Raw genomic sequence first — 18,404 nt, forward strand, 5'->3', positions numbered from 1 at the left:
TGGCCACTAATCATTTTAATCATTATTGCTGGCTTTTTCAAAGCCATGGTTAATGAAAGGCCATTGAAATGATGTTTACGATGATTGGCTATTTCCTTTTTAATTTAATCACTGAATGGCTGCTGGGGTTTATTTTGGACTTTGAAGATTTCAATTCAGTGTCATTTAGCAGTTTTTACAATGGCATTCTTCGCCTAGCAGCTTTACTGAAACTAGAATGTAAAGAATTTGACATCTCATTATAGATTGAGGGAAGTATTTAGTATCATTAATTAGTCCTTTTTTAAGTAACTCTCTTTAAGCAACTGTCTAACACTCTACAGCATAGTCAAAGTCACACATCACTCGTTAAGGTAAAATGTATCTGATGTGTACGTGTGTGTGTATGTGTGGGCGTGTATTTTTCATGCCTGTGCGCTGTATATCCATACCTATTTGCTTTATATGCTGTGACACCCTCACTTCTCTCTTTCTCTCTCTTTCTCATTCTCTCTGAGTGTATTTTTGTGGGCAGTGAGAGTTAATTGAGCAGCTCTTCAGCGGATAGCGATAGCTTTGGGTCTTGTGCATGCACTGGCTGGGTGCCAGGCTCAGGAGTGTGTGTGTGTGTGTGTACGTATAAATGTGGAGAGCTGTTGACTCCTGCTGACTCACTCAGTGTTCAAATTCCCATTTAAGTGCAATATAACTGACACCTATTGCCCAGTGTGCAAAAAACTCAATGAACTGTCAATTAGCTCCATTCCAGAGGTGAGTGCAGTATTGAGGTATTGTAAGTAGGCTTTCAGACCCCCAGAGAAAGGCAATGAATCACCACCCCCACCCTCTCAATCTCTGTACCTGACATTATCATGGCGCTGGATGTAGATTTTGTGGAAGATTCTTTCTGGGGGCTTAAGGAAGTCCTCCTTCATCTCCATGGCAACGTTTCTGGGCAGCAGACTCATTAGGAGGCGTTCCTGTAAGAGGAATGATAAGCACAGATTTGCATAAACATCCCCCTCCCATTACACTGACCTTTACTGCACACACCGCATTTGTTCATGTGCTGTAGTGTGTACATCAGTCCCGTGTATGTTGATAGTAAATTTATCCCATGTAATGTCTTACTACATTTAACAGAATTTTGGCAGATTTCAGTTAAATATAGCCTATTGAAAACATTCTAGATAATTTCACCAGATAAAATGATCTAAAATATCATTTTCGAGTGATCAAATATTTAAGTACACTCACATTATTAGTGGTGCAGCATAGAAAAATACTCCACTTCTAAAATGTCAAAATACAATATTTCCTTTAAATTAACATTTATTATCGCTTTCATCAAAACTGTCAGAATGCTACAGAACAGTGTCAGTGTGTCAGACTAAACATAGCCTCTCTGAGACTCACTGTACTGTGACTGCACTAGTAGCACTACCAAATCTAGCACAGTAAGTAAAGTGTTTTGTTGTAGCCAACTCAGCTCCAAGCCTACACACATTTGCCAGCTTGGGACGCATGGTCCTGCTCAAATTACCTGTATAATGTTAGGGTGATTCCTCATGTTAAGTTTAAGGTTCAGTGTAGGTTTAAGATTTAGACTCAGTGTTTCATTAAGTTGTATTGTAGTGACATGTGGTAGTGACATGACTTTGCCTTGTTTTTATTAAAAAATACTGGTAACGTTAATTATGACATTACTTAATCTTTTTTTTTTTAACAGTTTCAACAACATATATGATATGTTATGAAACAACATGGCATAGCTTTCACTAAATATTTCTGTTACTCTGAAAATAAACAAATAAATAATAATAATAATAGGGCAAAAGCTGATTTAAGCCAATCAGTTACTAATGTGAAATACATTGCGTTTCAGTAAAAAAGTCAAAATAATTTTCATTAGAGCTTTGTGCTTCAGCTACTGAGGACATGTGTAAAAGTCAGTGGCTTCAGGAACTCATGGTTCACATCCAGAAATCCATATGCAGGCTCCCTCGAGCTACAATACTCTAAAGCATCATTAGTCAAATTGTACCACTGTAATAAAATATTTATAACCACAAAATGATTTTTTTTCTTTTGGTTTCAGCAACAGAAAGTAAACAGACCATTATACCCCTGACATGGCACTGACATGGGCACCACAGGCTATTTACAGGGACTCGTTACAGTATATTACTGTCTGTCAGGTACAGTCACAGCTAGAAATACTGATGCCACCCTGAACCCAGAAATTTAGTCCTGCAGTACACTGACCAAGCTCATGTCTACAGTATTTCCATCATTTCATAAAAAAAAGTGTTAGTAGAAGGAGAATCCATCCATCGAACTATCTACCTACGAATACATGTATTAATTCATTTGAATGCTCATTAATCAATCCACCTACCATAATCTATTAAACATGCCTGCATTCATACATCTATCCATACAGCCATTCATCTACTCATGACCTATCATCCATCAATGCATCCACGACATACCACCCCTTAGTTCATCACCTATCTACCATCTGTGTTCATTAAGCAATCAATCAATCCGTCTATACATCTATCATCCCAACATTCATCTATCTAAGCATCCATCCATACATCATACATGTGTTCATCATCCTTCTATCATCCCTGCATCCATCTATCTATGCATTCACACGTTTTCATTATGTAATATCTATTTATCTATTTAGGGCAACCACCCATCCATATATACACCCATCAACTCGACCATGTATTAATTCATCCATCATTTAACCATTAATGCCCTCATCCAATCATCCCTCCAAATACCCATCCATGCACCTATCTATTCATCCGTCTATCCATCTGTTTTTAAAGCCTGTATGAAGTGTGTTGGAATGCTTGGGTGTGCATGTGTTTGGAGGCTGATGAGGGTTGGCTCGTTAACTTTCTGATTGCTGCTAAGTGGGCGATATCAGTGGGAGATCACAGCTCGGTGCTGGAGTTGGTTGGCATGGCAGAGGTAAGTTTCCGTGGAAACGCTTACAGTTCATCATCAACCACGCGTTACTAAAAGCAGATGATAAATGTCTTCTTGATTAAGCGTGTTGCTAGCAGTGAGTCAGGACACCTGCTCGAAGAGGCCTTAAGAGCTGTTTGAGAAAAACCAATGTGTCAACTGAACTTGCTTTTGGTTTTGATGTCCTTTACGTATCAGTGTAATTCTGTTTCTGATACACAACCAGCTGGAGAACACAGCTGTTTTGCACATCTTCATACTGTACAGTCATGTATTATTATACCAGATCATTCCATAAAAGCTGTATACACATGCCTTTAGACACATCTGCTAAAATCCTAGCAGATGTGAAGATTGTTGTAAGCATTAAATACTGACATAAAGCTGACCAGACTGCCATGTTGTGTTCAGACTTCTCCAGATCTGCACTGACCAAAATCACTTACTTATCTTTCCCACTGGGAAGTGTTTTCCATGGTTGTCTTTAAAAAGGACACTGCTTCTTGTGCACAGACTCTACCAGTGATGTTAAGAAATACCAATCGATAATTAACAGAAATCACTTGGGTTTCAGGTATAAAAAGTTAAACACTGTTCCATTTATAGATAGATATTGTCTTTCAAGTTATTCTCAGAAAGTTAAGATTTACCACAATATCTCTGGAATTATTGACCTGCTCCTCAAATTTTTTTGATTTTATTCTCAGAAAAAAAGCAATGTTTTTGGAAATTCTGGAGTAATGTTTCAAAATATAAAAATTTGCATATCGAAATACTGACTTTATTCTTGAAATCATACAAAACAATTCTCAAAATCCAACAGTGTCCCTAAAACACCATCCTAGAGGTTAGGGTGGTAAACTGTGGTACCTGATGTGTTTGGTAGTTTTGATTAGTCATTTACAGGCTCCTTACATTCCGTGTTATTTTTCTCGAAAGAAAACATATAAAGACAACATCAGCAGGTAAGAATTAAAATTGTGGCTCTTTTTGAAACCATGTGATAACTGCAGTTGTGAGTTCGGTACCACTTTAAAATAAGACTACATATATAAATATGTATAAATGGTTTAAAAATCTGTTTGATGCATGTTTATTAATTAGGATGTAAATACATTAAAGGTCATTAATAATCATTTGTAACACAGAGATAAAAAGGGAAACGGTGACATCTTGTTTGTCTAATACTTAAATTGACAGAACTTACTGAAAAAGTCAAAGTAAAGAATAAGTTAAGACTTTAGAATATGAAGTTGGTCATTTCACACGTTAAGGTGCACCACATTATCTATTGACAGTGCTTTAAAGACATTCTGTCTGAGGTTGAATGATTAAACTTGGTTGTTAAATGGTTAAACCTATTAACAAATATGTGCTGACGTTGACAGAGTAAGGTATGTATCCAGAGATCTGAGGTGGATGTGGGTTCACTCTTTGGTGAACAGCAGTTCACTGTTGCACTTTCTATCCATGTGTTAAAAATAATTTTAATGGATTTACATCCTAATTAATTTCCATTAATAAATTGATTGTAATCCATTAATAAACTTTTATAAGTGAGGTTTATTCTAAAGTGGTACTGTGATTTCTATATATGAACATTAGCTTTCAGCAGTAGCAGCTAGTCAATTCCAAATGGAGCTTTAATAAAATAAAAAAAAGCAGCCCACTGAGGTTCCTGCATCTGACCAGTGTTTTCAGGCAGTGTATCTATCCTTCACTGCCTCAGTTTTCCCATAATATTGTGTGGCAGCTCAAACACAGTCAGAAAGGCTACAAAATAACAGAAGAGACTGGCGCCGACACAATGGAGTAGATTGGCTCATGCACAAACGTCAAGTTATCTGAGATTGTTTTAACTAAAGATTTTATTTCTGCCAGTGTAGCTTTGATACTGGGCATCAAAGCATTTTGTACAGCTGTAAAAACACTATTCCTAGCAGGATAAACACAACACAGGAATACATATATTACTTTTAGAGTGGTTATACTGGTGAAAATGAATTACAGCTGCTATTAAACTGACAATTATAGACTGGTAAAAATTACAGACTAATTTACAATATTTTGCAATACAATAATTTACAATAGTTTGATTAGCATATTTTAATATATTGCATGTTTAACTTATTTCAACATATTTTAATATGTTTTCATCTATTTCATTTTTTATTGACCAGCATTAGTTAAATACTAACAATTAAATTTAACTTAAATTTTAAATATTCAGTAGTTCAGCTCAGCACTGCAATCAGAATCTTTGCAAAGTCATAATGATGTACTTTTACCGTTTCCTCCAAGATCAGTAATGTTATCTCATCTTGATTGAGTGTTCTTGAGTGTCATGTTCTGCTCCTGTCCTGTGTATTTTGTAAAATCTTGTCTTATTTTGTTTTCTTTTTACCTTCCCTATTTTTATCTTGTCTCTCCTGTTTTCTTGTTGTTTCCCCATATGCTCCTGTCATTGACTAGTTTTGCTCTTAGCTCCTCCTTTGCTCCACTATTGTTCCTACTTGGTCATGTGTTGCACCTGGGTGTGGACAGTAGCCTTATCAGTTACATATTGGTCCCAGGGGTTTTGGGACACTTTCAAAATGACATTGTTGTGTGAGTTAAAACTTTTAAAATAAGGAAACGATTCTGGGTTGAAATTCTCAAAACACTGAACATGAATTGTGTTTAGGGATAAAGTCCCATCCTTCAGCATAAAGAGCCAATCAGCCTGCTGTTAATGGATAAAGTCTGCCCTCCAGCAATAACAGCCAATCAGATCGCTTGTTATTTAAAGCAGTAAGTCTGCAACTACAAGTCATCATTGTTTTGTTTGTAAATTTTATTTGAAAGTAGAAAATGATACTTTATTTAGAGTATTGTTATTTATAATATTTAAAAATCTTATTGAAATATACTGAAATGTAATAGGGCGGCACGGTGGTGCAGCAGGTAGTGTCGCAGTCACACAGCTCCAGGGGCCTGGAGGTTGTGGATTCGATTCCCGCTCCGGGTGACTGTCTGTGAGGAGTTTGGTGTGTTCTCCCTGTGTCTGCGTGGGTTTCCTCTGAGTGCTCCGGTTTCCTCCCACAGTCCAAAAACACACATTGGTAGGTGGATTGGCGACTTAAAAGTGTCCGTAGGTGTGAATGTGTGAGTGAACGTGTGGGTGTGTATGTGTTGCCCTGTGAAGGCCCCCTCCAGGGTGTATTCCGTGCCTTGCGCCCAATGATTCCAGGTAGGCTCTGGACCCACCGCGACCCTGAACTGGATAAGCGGTTACAGATAATGAATGAATGAATGAAATGTAATAGAAAGAGTAATTTGATTTGAAATTCCATTGTTAACTACATAAAATGTTGCTGTAACTACAAGGCTACTTCAATATGCAGGATATGACACTGATAATAATACAGGTTATACATTATGTTCTGGACCTTGGCTTGAGAAAACTTTCTCTAACTGGACCTTAATGAATTTTAATGAATTACCCCTGATATAAAGTAGGGTGGCATGGTGGCACAGCAGGTAGTGTTGCAGTCACACAGCTCCAGGGACCTGGAGGTTGTGGGTTGAAGTGCGGGTGACTGTCTGGGAGTTTGGTGTGTTCTCAAAAGTGTCCATAGGTGTGTGTGTCGCTCTGTGAAGGACTGGCGCCCCTCCAGGGTGTGTTCCTTCTTTGCGCCCAGTGATTCCGGGTAGGCACCGGACCCACCACAACCCTGAACTGGATAAGTGGTTACAGACAATGAATGAATGAATGATATAAAGTAATATAAAAAAAACAACAACATGAAGATGAAGCTGGCTTTAGATTCACCACCCTTTAAGTAAATAGTAATAATAATTCTACCCCAAATGATGTAACTACTTTTTCATGTGACTGCTGCTCCGTTTAAGGAGGAATAAAAAAAATCATACTAATTAGTTATTTAGTGCAAGAATATAATGTGATTATTTATTGTCAGATTTACAGCTTTTTGGGAGGCGTTTTTGTGCTTCAATTTGCTGCTGCATTTCAGTATAATTTTGACTAAGATCTTTAAGTTCATTGAGTTACTACACAAATGCTACACAACCTGAAGGTCTACATATTCAACACTAATCCAATACTTGTCCAACAACTTTCATGCTTGTTTCGCAGCTGTGTCTACTGCTTAAACCCTATGGCTCTGTCCAATGAGCTCTCTTCTTCTGGGACAGACTTAGTTGTTATGAGATGCAAACATGAACAAATGCAATGATGAAGTTGAGTAGGTCTGTGAACTAGTTTATACTGATGAAGGTGTTTAGTGTGAGTGTGTGCATCTGTGTAGTGTGCATGTGTGTTGTGAATGTGTGTTAATGTATAGAGTGGGTGGTGTTACCTTCTATTTGGGGAGTTTGTTAGGTAGGAGGTGGATGAGTCATGTGCAAACAATTATGACCAATTTCAGTCGCTAAGGAACAAGGAGAAAGTGTCATCTCCACAGTAGTTGGAAAGAACACATATTACAGCTCCTCTTCATTTCTCGCTTCGTTCTTCTTAATTAACAAATTGCTCCATGATAATCCATTGCAACACTCAACAGAGGTAATTCAGGTTCAAACTTTCAATGACAAGCACCAATTGGTCTGTGGCTCAATCTGTTTGTGAAAAATCATCATCTTAAAAGTTTTCCCCTTGTGTTCGGTCTTAGTTTTTGTCATGGTTAAAAATGCTCCCCTCTGCTGCAGTAACAGCTTCTACCCTCCTTCCTATCCTTCTACCTTCTACCCAGCTCCTTAAAACTAGATGCTGGAACAATGCTGTGGAGATTTGATCCACATAAACATTAAGAAGATCAGATACAGGTTTTGGATGATTAGGATCAGGGACACCATTCCAACACATCCCAAATGTGTAGATCTCTATAGATCCCTGTCTCTCCACAAAACATTGATCAACAGTGTAATGCTCCAAGGATTTATAATGCTTCTGACTAATGCTCTGGTGACATTCACAGGCCAAGTGTGTTTATGAAGCCCCAGTGTTTGTGAAAAAGTTTGGAAAAACAGAAAAAAAAAAAAAATATATATATATATATATATATATATAATGAAAGTAGATAGGAGGAAATTGATTTATTCCTGTAATATTGACTTCTTTTTTGCTGTTTTATATTATTTAGGTCCACTCTAAATTTGGAAGACTGCTAAATGCATACAAAATTAAACAGCTCAAGTGTCAAAAAAGTTTCTGTGGTAATTCAAATACAGTGAATAAATTCTACAGTTAAATTTTAGTCATGTACAAACAACAGTTGTTTTTACTCCTCAAACATACTGGCCCACCTTAAAAGCCTCTGAGCTTCTGAACATAAACAAACGAGAGAGAACTGCAGTTCCTCACAATATTAGACCTTCCCATTAAATCTCACAATAATATGAGATGCTGAAACATTTTTGTACACAAGTGACTAGTGAAGTTTTTTGTTTTTAATGGTGTCAAAGTTAAAATGTCAATAAGTCAATAACACAATAAAGTTATCATTAATTTTAACATTGTTAATGCATTTTCATAGGTTATGTGAATGATCTATTGCTCCAGGCACTTTTCGCCATATTTCTCTCTGTCATATAGCCATGCATGCAGTGTGGATGTTCCCCTGTTGTTATGGGAATTAACTGAACTATCTGCTGTGCTCCAACCAGAACTAAACCATATGTGGTTAGCTTTCTCCTGATGGCTACATTGCAGTCACACCTCTGGGTCTAGTTTGTGCACACCATATTTTTCACTTTGAAAATTTGAATGGATGCAGCAAACTGTAGAGCATCAAAGGAAAAGTCATCACATTTAGCACAGACTGTGAAAAAAACATGACTGCAGCTGCAAAACCTGAACTTTGGTTCTAGCAAAAGTGCAAACAATTTCTAGGCACTTCAAACACAGCAACGAGCTGCAACGGGCAACAGAAGGAGTCACTCATACAAGACGCCAAGATAGAATTCAACTTTGGAAATGGTCAAATTTTCCCATCCACATGACTTTGTTCTTACATTACTGGTCTTTGTTGCTCTGTAAGGGAACTGCTACATGTCTCTGAGATATTCCTCTCCAAAAAAACAATTTGAATGAGACAATTTGAAGATAATTTTGAATAATTTGAAGAGACAGAAATAAATCCATTCTGATAAAGCTCAATTTGTAATATCTATATCTAAATACACATTTTAAACAAGAAAATCTATATTATAATATGAGCAAATAAACAATTGTAAATCATCTTGTTTAACTACACATAATGATTAATTGTGATTCTATATTTTAATTAGTCTTGTTGATTTCCGTCACTATAAAACAGTCGAAGTCTGTTATTTCACAGACACAGTTACTATATAAGACACTAGGGTGGTAACATTTTTGTGTCAGTGTTCACAAGCCAACAGCAGAGAAAGAAATGAAATTAAAAACTGAATATAACTGCCAGGTTTGGAAGAAAATGGATCTGTGCGATAAAGGCCAAGCAAAAACACAGATACACTTAAACTGTAATAAATTATACAAACTATTTTGGAGGATTCTAAGCTAATTTGTTGGAAACAGATGTTTCTATCTAGTCATGAATGCATACAGTTTAATGTGCTTTTTTTTTTAATGAAATTTGCATAAGTAACGTGTCTTAAGCAAATAATTACTACAGCACCTATGCTTACTTTTCCAGTAAAATACTCACTCCGCACTCTCCTACTAAAGTGTACACTGTGTCTGATTGTATTTTACACTGCAATGAGTTACTGTTTCCTCTTTAATGGAAAAGTTCGGCTGTGTATAAAATATTTCAACAGATTTGTTATATTTAAAAACTGACTCAAACACATATAATCAGTCAGCAATCTCTTCATCATCTGCCAATTGGCTTCTACTTCAAGTATGTTTTGAGAAGATGTGTTTACAGTCCTTTTACATAGTAAATAGCAATGCGGCAAAATTATTACCCAAGGTGATTGAATGTATATTACAGACACGGCAGAGGGGGAATATGTAGAAACACATTGGACTAGCTCTTTAATGGCCTTCTAGCTGCATTTGATCCAAATGTTAATTCAGTGAGCTCACTAACCTTGCACCTTAGATCTCAATCACTGTGTGTGTTTGTTGTTGTCTGTGTGTGTGTGTGTGTGTATTTGCAGATAAAGGCTGACCTTTAAGGCAGTCAAGGGGGAATGAAAGTAATCTTGCAAGGTAATTACCTGTCAAAACTGTGACTTTTTAACTTGAAAGAGTAAATGAGGGACCTGATTATTTGATTTGAGGCGTACGTCTCACATGCCCACAGGAAAGTAAAATCAAAAACAAGATCTCCTTTCTAGCTTGGTGGTTTCTATGTGAAAACAACGCGATCAGATGGAAAGACAAAGAGACTGCTCAGATATTTCTCCAGAGAAAAAAAAAGAGCCCAGGAATCTCAAATGTGTCTACTCTGGAGTTTTACTAATGACCTTAGTAAAGCCTGACATTATGCTCAGACTGGCCGAGATTCACATCTCTCCAATGTCTCATGTCTCTAAAGCTGATTCTAAGGGAATTTATATTAAAGGAGCAATACTTTTTAGCAAACATTTTATAAAAGTGATTTGTTATTATTAGTCATTTGATTATTTAAACATTTTTATAAAGTGCAAGTCATATGAGATAAAGAGTCTAACTACTTTGTAGTGCCTGATTGAACCTTATGTGTGCCTACTTAAGAGAAGCCATGTTTCAAATAGATTAAGTATACAATACCTCCAATCCACTAGGTGTCACTATAATGGATATGTTACAAATAACTGAAGAATAACTCGGTGGGAAAAGGCAGACTATCCTTTTATGTTTGATGAGCCATAAAGAAGCAGTATTTGAGCTATAACATATTACTATGGTGCATATATCAGTATCCATCTGAGTGTTTGTGGGCGAGTGTGTGACCTGCTTTTCATTCTCATCTTCCAGCTGCAGGCGCTCTTGGATGCAGTTCCTGGCCTGGAGAAAAGCCTTCCTCTGGGCCCGCTCAGTGAAGACCCGCACAAACACACCAGACAGGTTCACACCAACCAGCAGCACTGCATTCGCCACCAGCTACAAACACACACACACAGAATAAAACAGGGTCACCTGTCTGCGTGAGTGTGTGTACATGACATTTAATCAGCATTCAACACCAGAATACAAACTTTCAGACATGGGGTGGGAGGTATGAGAGAAAGATTGATGTCTGTGTGTGGAGAGAGAGGGAGAGGGAGAGAGAGAGAGAGAGAGAGAGAGAGATGTGGGGGGAGTGAGTGAGAGAGAGTGAAGGACAGGGAGTGAATAAAAATCCAGTGGCCGGTATGAGAAATAGAGAGGGACTGGAGAGAGTGTGTGATGTGTATGGCACACACACACACACACAGAGAGAGAGAGAGGCTGATATAAAATTAAAGGTTTGAAAGGTGTGGAGAACCGGAGATGGAGACTGAGGGGAGGGGGTTGCTTATATGCAGGGGTTACTGGGTTCATTTCTCATAAATCCAATCTGCAACAACTAGCTTGAACACATATTCTGACACAAACTGACACATTACAGCACTCAGGGCTCCACAGGGAGCTCACTACTGTGAACAGGAAAATAGAATATATTTTTTTTCCCCCAAACATGATATTTTTGGGTGAAACAGGACATTCAGGAGACTATTGTGAGCTGGATCTGGTTTCATTTTCCAGGTTTTGACTGGACTGTTAAAAGAGGCACCGGGACATGATCTGAGTATGTGTACACATTTAGTTTGGAATTCAGACCACTAAGGGCTTTCTGTGGATTTGCTTAACCACAATAGTAATGAAATAAAACTGAAGAAAATCTAAAGTATATTTCTGAATGTTTAATTTCATGCTCAACCTTATCATTAGAAAAACAAAAACTTACAGAAACATTTTTTAGATCAGGATCAAGTTATTAGTGGAGAAAAATAGATTAAAAGGATATTTAAGTGAAAAAATCTATTCTACATGATTTTACATTGACCTCAGATGCAGAGAAAAAGCTATGAGGCTAACCTTGCTAACAAACACTTGGAAGTCAACACAAATAACCCAAATCAGTTCTTTAAATATACATGAAAAGAAAAAAAACTCTAACAAATCTAGGTTGAAATAAAGGTCGCACACTGTAGGCAATATATTTCAGGACGCAGTATGACTGACTGCAACCTATGGAAGGGAATAAAGACTCCCAGTGCGGCTGAATGCTACACTCATCCTTAAACAACACATTCACAAAACCACATTGGGAGCAAAATGCTATGCACAGCCTCTTAACATATTTAAAGTGCAGAGGAATCTGATCTGATATGAATTTTCTAATTTACAAGAGCTCTGTGAACATCAGCCCTGCTGGTGTCTGATGTCGCCGTGAGGCAAAGTTTAGTCCAGTTTTACAGCTTACAGAGAGTCATAATGTGTCCGCTTGATGCGGTTTGGTGTTTTTTTTTTTTCACTCAGAACATGTATTTGCCGTTTGACTGTGTCTGGTGTAAGGGAGAAATCATATATTTCAATTTTTACCAAATTATCTTTTAAATAGCAGTAATACCTTCTATTTGCAATAACATCTAATGGTTAAATAGCTAGCAGTGTGTGGTGCATCATTCTTGATGGTCTGAGAAAACATCAGACTGACAGGCTTCCTTTCTCGTGGCCTGTGATTTGTTCACAAGGCTTCCAATGACAACAGCTTTTATCTGTCATAATCAATAGCCCTTCATATATTACATTTTCAAATCCCATGTGATACCATTGTAAAATGGCTATAAGAGCATTGGACATGGTGTCAGAGAGCGAAGGTATATAGGCAGAAGCCATTCATTATCACATGCTCTCAGTTGGTGGCTTGGCAGGTCAGATTAAAGAGTGCAGTGGGTTGATTGTGTAAAGGGCATTAGTTATTGATCCACAGCTGTGGACTGGGTAACACCTTTCACCTCATCGACACCAGGGAAAAGGAGGTAACTGTCAACTCTCCATGTTAGGACTAAGAATCCTAACGTGCTCAATCCCAAAGCCTTTAGACACTGGACAGAAGTGATGTGAGCAGCAATCAAACCGTCCTTGACAAATGACACCAAGTGAGCCATTTGTTTCCCTTAACTACATGTTTCTAGCACTTCACCCCAAAATTAAACACTATATCATTGCTGTCCAAAGAAATACATGTATGTATATATTTGCTGATTACTTGGAATAAAATTGTTTTACATAGACTTAGTTAAGTTAATTTCAAGCAAGAAGGTTTTTCCTTCTCCTGTAAAGTTACTATTTTGAAGATAATTGTTTTTGCGTTTATATTTAAAAGAGCTACTTTCAAAATGGATGCCCTGTATCTATATATTTCTTCATGCAAAGGTGATCCTGCTCAATTACACCTTTTAACTACAACATGACTGAGTAGAGTTAAACCCACTGTTGGCTGAATACTGTTATTGTGACATCACAAAAGCAGACAGTTTTTCCAGACTACTTTACACACATTAACATCTACATCAAAGTGTTATTCCAAAAAAAAGTGAGCAAAACATTATATATGACGTTCTATATTAATAATTAAGGTCAGTAAGTTCAGCATGATGTTTGTAATCACCTACTTCATGTTTCTTCAGAAATCAAGGGAGTTACTACAGGAAAATATTTTACTGTTGTAGGAATACTTTACACGAAATGGTGGGACTGTACACATTGCTGTACGGACTTCATTAACATTAGTGAATCAAGTATTGTTGGATGATTACTTCTGGATGACAGGCTGTTGCTCCAACACTTCAGTCCCAGTTCTTCAAATTCAGTGCTAAAAGCCTTTATACCCCTCTAGACAGTACTTGACATTAGACATAGGCTTATGTGCAGCTGCTTCAGCTTCAGTCCCTTCAATTCTTACACTCTGTTACCAGAATTTTATGTCAATACTCCAGCTTTTTTTTCATCTGACCTCAAAAATCTCATCTCTTTTACAGTTGTGCAATCTAATACTATGAACAATATTTCCCTGTACTCAGATCACACATCAGCATCTGCACACTGGGCTCTTAATTTATAGATGTATTATGAATTAACAGATTTCCTTTTCTCAAGTGCAGAGAAACGTGCAATTTGTACCTTGTACAATGACAAATTATTTGTCATTGTACAAGGTACAACCAAATGTCTTCTGCATTAAACCCATCTGTGGCAGTGAACACACACACACTAGTGCACTAGGGGCTTCGAACATACACCCAGAGTAGGGGGCAGCCATCCCCGGTGCCCAGAGAGCGTTTGGGGGTTCAGTGCATTGGTCAAGGGCACTTCAGCCGTGGATGCTCCTGCCGATCCTGGGGATTGAACTGGCAACCTTTCTGGTTAGAGGACCGGTACCAAGCCTGCTCCTCTAACCATTAGTCCAAGGCTGCCCCAACATATCGATTGTTTGTCATTCAACATGGCTAGCAAACATCCGATAAAGAGAATGACAATAGAATTCAGTTGGGAATATTAGGGAATGTAGGGAAATAAAGGGAATATTTCTTTAACCCTTTCAAAACATTAAGCATCCCATTGACATCTCAATATATTCATTAAAATGTGTTAGAATCTCATCAATGTGTTAGAAACTCATAAAGCAATACCATATTTAGCAAAGGAAAAGGACATCTGAACATTTAACTATAAAAGCATCATTCAGCACTGCAAAGTTGGGAAATCTTATTAGGCATCAGGAGAAACTCTGGATTAATACAAATTCAATCAGGAATCAAGGGGATGCAAGCAAAGAAACTTCAGAACTCTTATGAAAAAATGTAAATGGGACACACGTAAATTACTGAAAAGATATTAACAATGCATTGCCTTATTAATACTAATAATATAATAGTAACACTATGAATATCACAACTAGCTTGTGGAAAAGAAAAACAGTGTGTCCATGTCTACATCCCCTCTTAAGTTGACAGTGGGAGAGTGGGTGATAAACAGCTTAGAGCTTATGAAACAATGGAGTGGTGGAGCCTGGGTGTCGCACACACAGCCGCACAGAGGATGAGATGTGATGGCCGTGGCCTTGCCTTGTGCTTAAGGTCAGAACAGACACTGAGACTTTATATAACCCAGGCTGGACAGAGACGGTCACACCACCATTCATTTCATTTTAGAGCCCACAGATACTCGCAGTCCACCAGCCAGTGAGCAGCTGGTGAGGTGGTGTTAGAGCACAGACAGCTAAGTGAGTGATAAAAACCTGGGGTCAGACAGTGAGCGACAGTGTTCTGGGAGAGGGGCAGGAGGGGTGGTAGTTTATAAACCTGATCTTAACCTGGGGGAAGTGTTAAAATCATGCGAATTGGTTACAGCAAGTATCTCCTGCCCTGGATTTCTTACTCAGCGTTTTGTCTATATTGAGGGGACCTCAATGACTTGTGTGTGTGTGTGTGTGTGTATGTACACACTGATTCTTTATATTTAAATGAAGCTCATATATAGTTGAAAAGGTTTGTTTCACAGACCATGCAGACCATCAGTCTGATAAGACAAAGTTGTCCAATAAGTGTGGGTGTCAATATAGCCTTATGTTTAAAGTGTCTTCTTGAGGGAGCTGATGTCAGCATGATTTTGACAAGGCCTTCCCCGAGGTCTTCAGTTTTTGTGGCTCATGAGAAACTGTTGCAAGTCGTATGTGTGTGTGTGTGGGGGGGGGGGGGGGGGGCTGTCTGTTTTGTGTGTGCACCCCGTAGGCAGAAAAGATCTAAAAATCTCGAAGCCCCTGGTCTAATGACATGTTTTGCTGATTTTCTGAGAGGAACCAATTTCACAACTTCTACAGAGAACACACTCCTGTCCATTATATAACTTATATGAGGAATTTCTGCAGTACATTTTCAACATAAATGGGGTGCCAGTGCAACACAGGGCATTTCTATATGAATATATGGAGATCTCCATGTATCAATGTTACTCTATATTAATTTGTGCAAGTAAGCTATAGGGGATCTGTTTCATTTTAAAGCCCTTGGTTAGGGATGAACTAACTTCAAATGTGTTTCCCTCCACACTATTTTTCACACACTCATACACCTAAACCTGTAAAAAAATCTCATCCACTTCATATTTAAAAAAAATGGAACAGAAATTGTTATTATTTTTTTACATCAAACAAAGGGTGATTGTACATTAAAGGCTCCTGAGTTGTGTTCTCTGTGAAGTATATTTACGCTGAGAAAAGCAACAACACTTCTCATGGATCAGCGGCATCCACACTTTGGCCCACACATCTTCAGTTGTCCAGGCGTGTCCAAACTTCCACAGAGGTGCACGTGCAGCGCAAGCATTGAATATAAACACAAACATAAGCGTTCGCGCGCCGCAGCCCTCGTCTGCGCAGCTGAGACAGAGCAGTGCAGCTGTTTTCGATAAAGTCTTTAAACACATAGCCGTCTGCAAAAGTTTGGACACCCCTGGTCACATGACACGTTTTTCCGCCCTGAGCAGAGCACGTAGCGAACTGAAAAACATGACAACAAAGTAAACGTGTCTGTTAAAAGTGACTAATTATGAAGAGCGGACTCTTACCGGCGTCCAGACGCGCGGCGTGCGCGTGGTCACCGACGTGGCCGTGACGATGAAGTGCGCCGCGGCCACAAGAACTCCGAAGATCACGGCGAGCAGCGTGCGCACGGGTAGCAGCGAGTACGCCACGAACGTGACGAGCATGAGCTGCCACACGCCCTGTACGAGCCCCGCCGTCGCGTCGTCGTGGGTGCGGGGCGCGCGCGCCAGCGGCGGCGGCATGGGGCAGCAGAGCAGGGCGAACGTGAAGCTGAAGAGCAGCGCGAGACGCGCGATCTGCTGCAGCTGCGTCACCTGCAGGTACTTGACGTTGGCCACGATGAAGAGTGAGCAGAAGATGACGCAGTGCACGGGGTGCGAGCCCGCGGACACGGTGAGGCGCGCACCCGCCGCCGCCGCCGACAGCAGCTCGACGAGCGCGAGCGCCGACGCGGCCACGATGAGCACGGCGAGCGCCTTCAGCGTGGCGGTCTGCTCCAGCTTCAGGTTGTACTTGTGGAAGAGGCCCTCGAGCTCGCCGCACTCGAACTCGCGCTCGCAGTATGGCGCGCGGACGCGACTCTTGCGCCGCCGCGTCCGCGCGCGAGGCAGTCGAGCCTGAGCCTGAGCCGCCGCCGCAGCCTCCGCCTCCTCCGGCACACCGGCGCCATCCATCCGCCCCGCGCGCGCCACTCTAGCCGTCACGAACGCCGCCGCGCGCCTGATCTCCCCGCCGCGCGCACCGACGGCATAGAGGGGAAGGAGCGCGGGCAAGCACGCTCTCTCTCTTTCTCTCTCTCTCTCTCTCTCTCTCTCTCCCCCCCCGCACGCGGTCTCCTTCTCTCCTCTCTCTCCCGCCTCCGCGTTCTTTTTTCGCTCCTCCTCGGGGTGTGTGTGTGGGGGGGAGGGGGTATGGGGGGAGTGTAGAAGACCACCCGTGGCGCGTGCCGTTTCGCTTGGCTCCTGAAAGGGTTAAATCACGGACCGGGACTCCCCTCTCGCTACGGAGCTGCGCATGCGCAGCTGAAGAGTGAAGCTCGAGGCACGTCACCCCCGCCCACGCTACCGCCCCCTCCCCAAAAACCCATCACATCTGCTCTGACAGCTGCAAGGGTGGCTCCAGCAGTTGAATCTGAATCAGAGTCGTTTCACTTCGCATTTGACTCGAGGAATTCGTGCTGGTGAGCGACAGGTAACCAATCAGATCAGAGAGAAACAGGCCGTACAGAGTAAAAGATGTAGAACTTTAAAATAAAGAAGAATATTAAAATAAATAAATAAATAAATAAATAAATAAAAATTAAAACCAAGTTTCTACATCCATTATCCATTTTATCAGCTCATTAAAATATAAATACTGTACACTTTGTAATTTTACAGATGCAGACTTTAGTCCATTTGTTGTTCTGCATACTTCCAGCCCCACAAACTGGTATGACTGGATCAAAACAGCAGGGCTGATGCACTGAGAATAGTCCACCAACCAAAAACATCCAGCTAGCAGCATCGAGTGTGTCCACTGATGAAGGATTAGAGGGCAACAAACAAACTGAGCAGGAACAAATGAGCTACTGTCTCTGACTTTACATCTACAAGGTGGAGGTGTATCTAGAGGGTTTCATCAGCACTGCTTTGCCTGATCCACTCATACAAGCACAACACAAGGCGTTTGTAGAATAGCAATTGTAGAACTATAAACTGTAGCTATGGTCAGTGGAGCAGATCAAATGGTTAAACAATAGTTTATTGGTGTTTTTACAAGTATTTATTTACATTTAATATTTTTTTAATATTTACATTTAGTAAATAGTAAATAATAGTAAATTAAACATGATCTACTTAATATGCAAACATTTGCATACATGTGTAGCCTTTGATTGATATTAGAATTTAAATA

General features: G+C 39.7%; 1 protein-coding gene across 1 annotated transcript in view; it reads right to left on the minus strand.

Annotated features, from left to right (window-relative positions):
* Window positions 1-17,287, minus strand: part of adcy1a (adenylate cyclase 1a) — a 55,018-nt gene extending 37,731 nt beyond the window's left edge. The window contains exons 1-3 of the mRNA XM_066676013.1: window positions 16,532-17,287; window positions 10,889-11,038; window positions 841-959 (exon numbers count right to left, since the gene is read on the minus strand). Coding sequence (XP_066532110.1) covers window positions 841-959; window positions 10,889-11,038; window positions 16,532-17,182 — 920 coding nt within the window. The 5' untranslated portion in view covers window positions 17,183-17,287. The remainder of the gene's footprint in view (window positions 1-840; window positions 960-10,888; window positions 11,039-16,531) is intronic.
* Window positions 17,288-18,404: the final 1,117 nt, after the last annotated feature.

This window comes from Hoplias malabaricus, chromosome 7, assembly GCF_029633855.1.
Source record: "Hoplias malabaricus isolate fHopMal1 chromosome 7, fHopMal1.hap1, whole genome shotgun sequence".
NCBI lineage: Eukaryota > Metazoa > Chordata > Actinopteri > Characiformes > Erythrinidae > Hoplias > Hoplias malabaricus.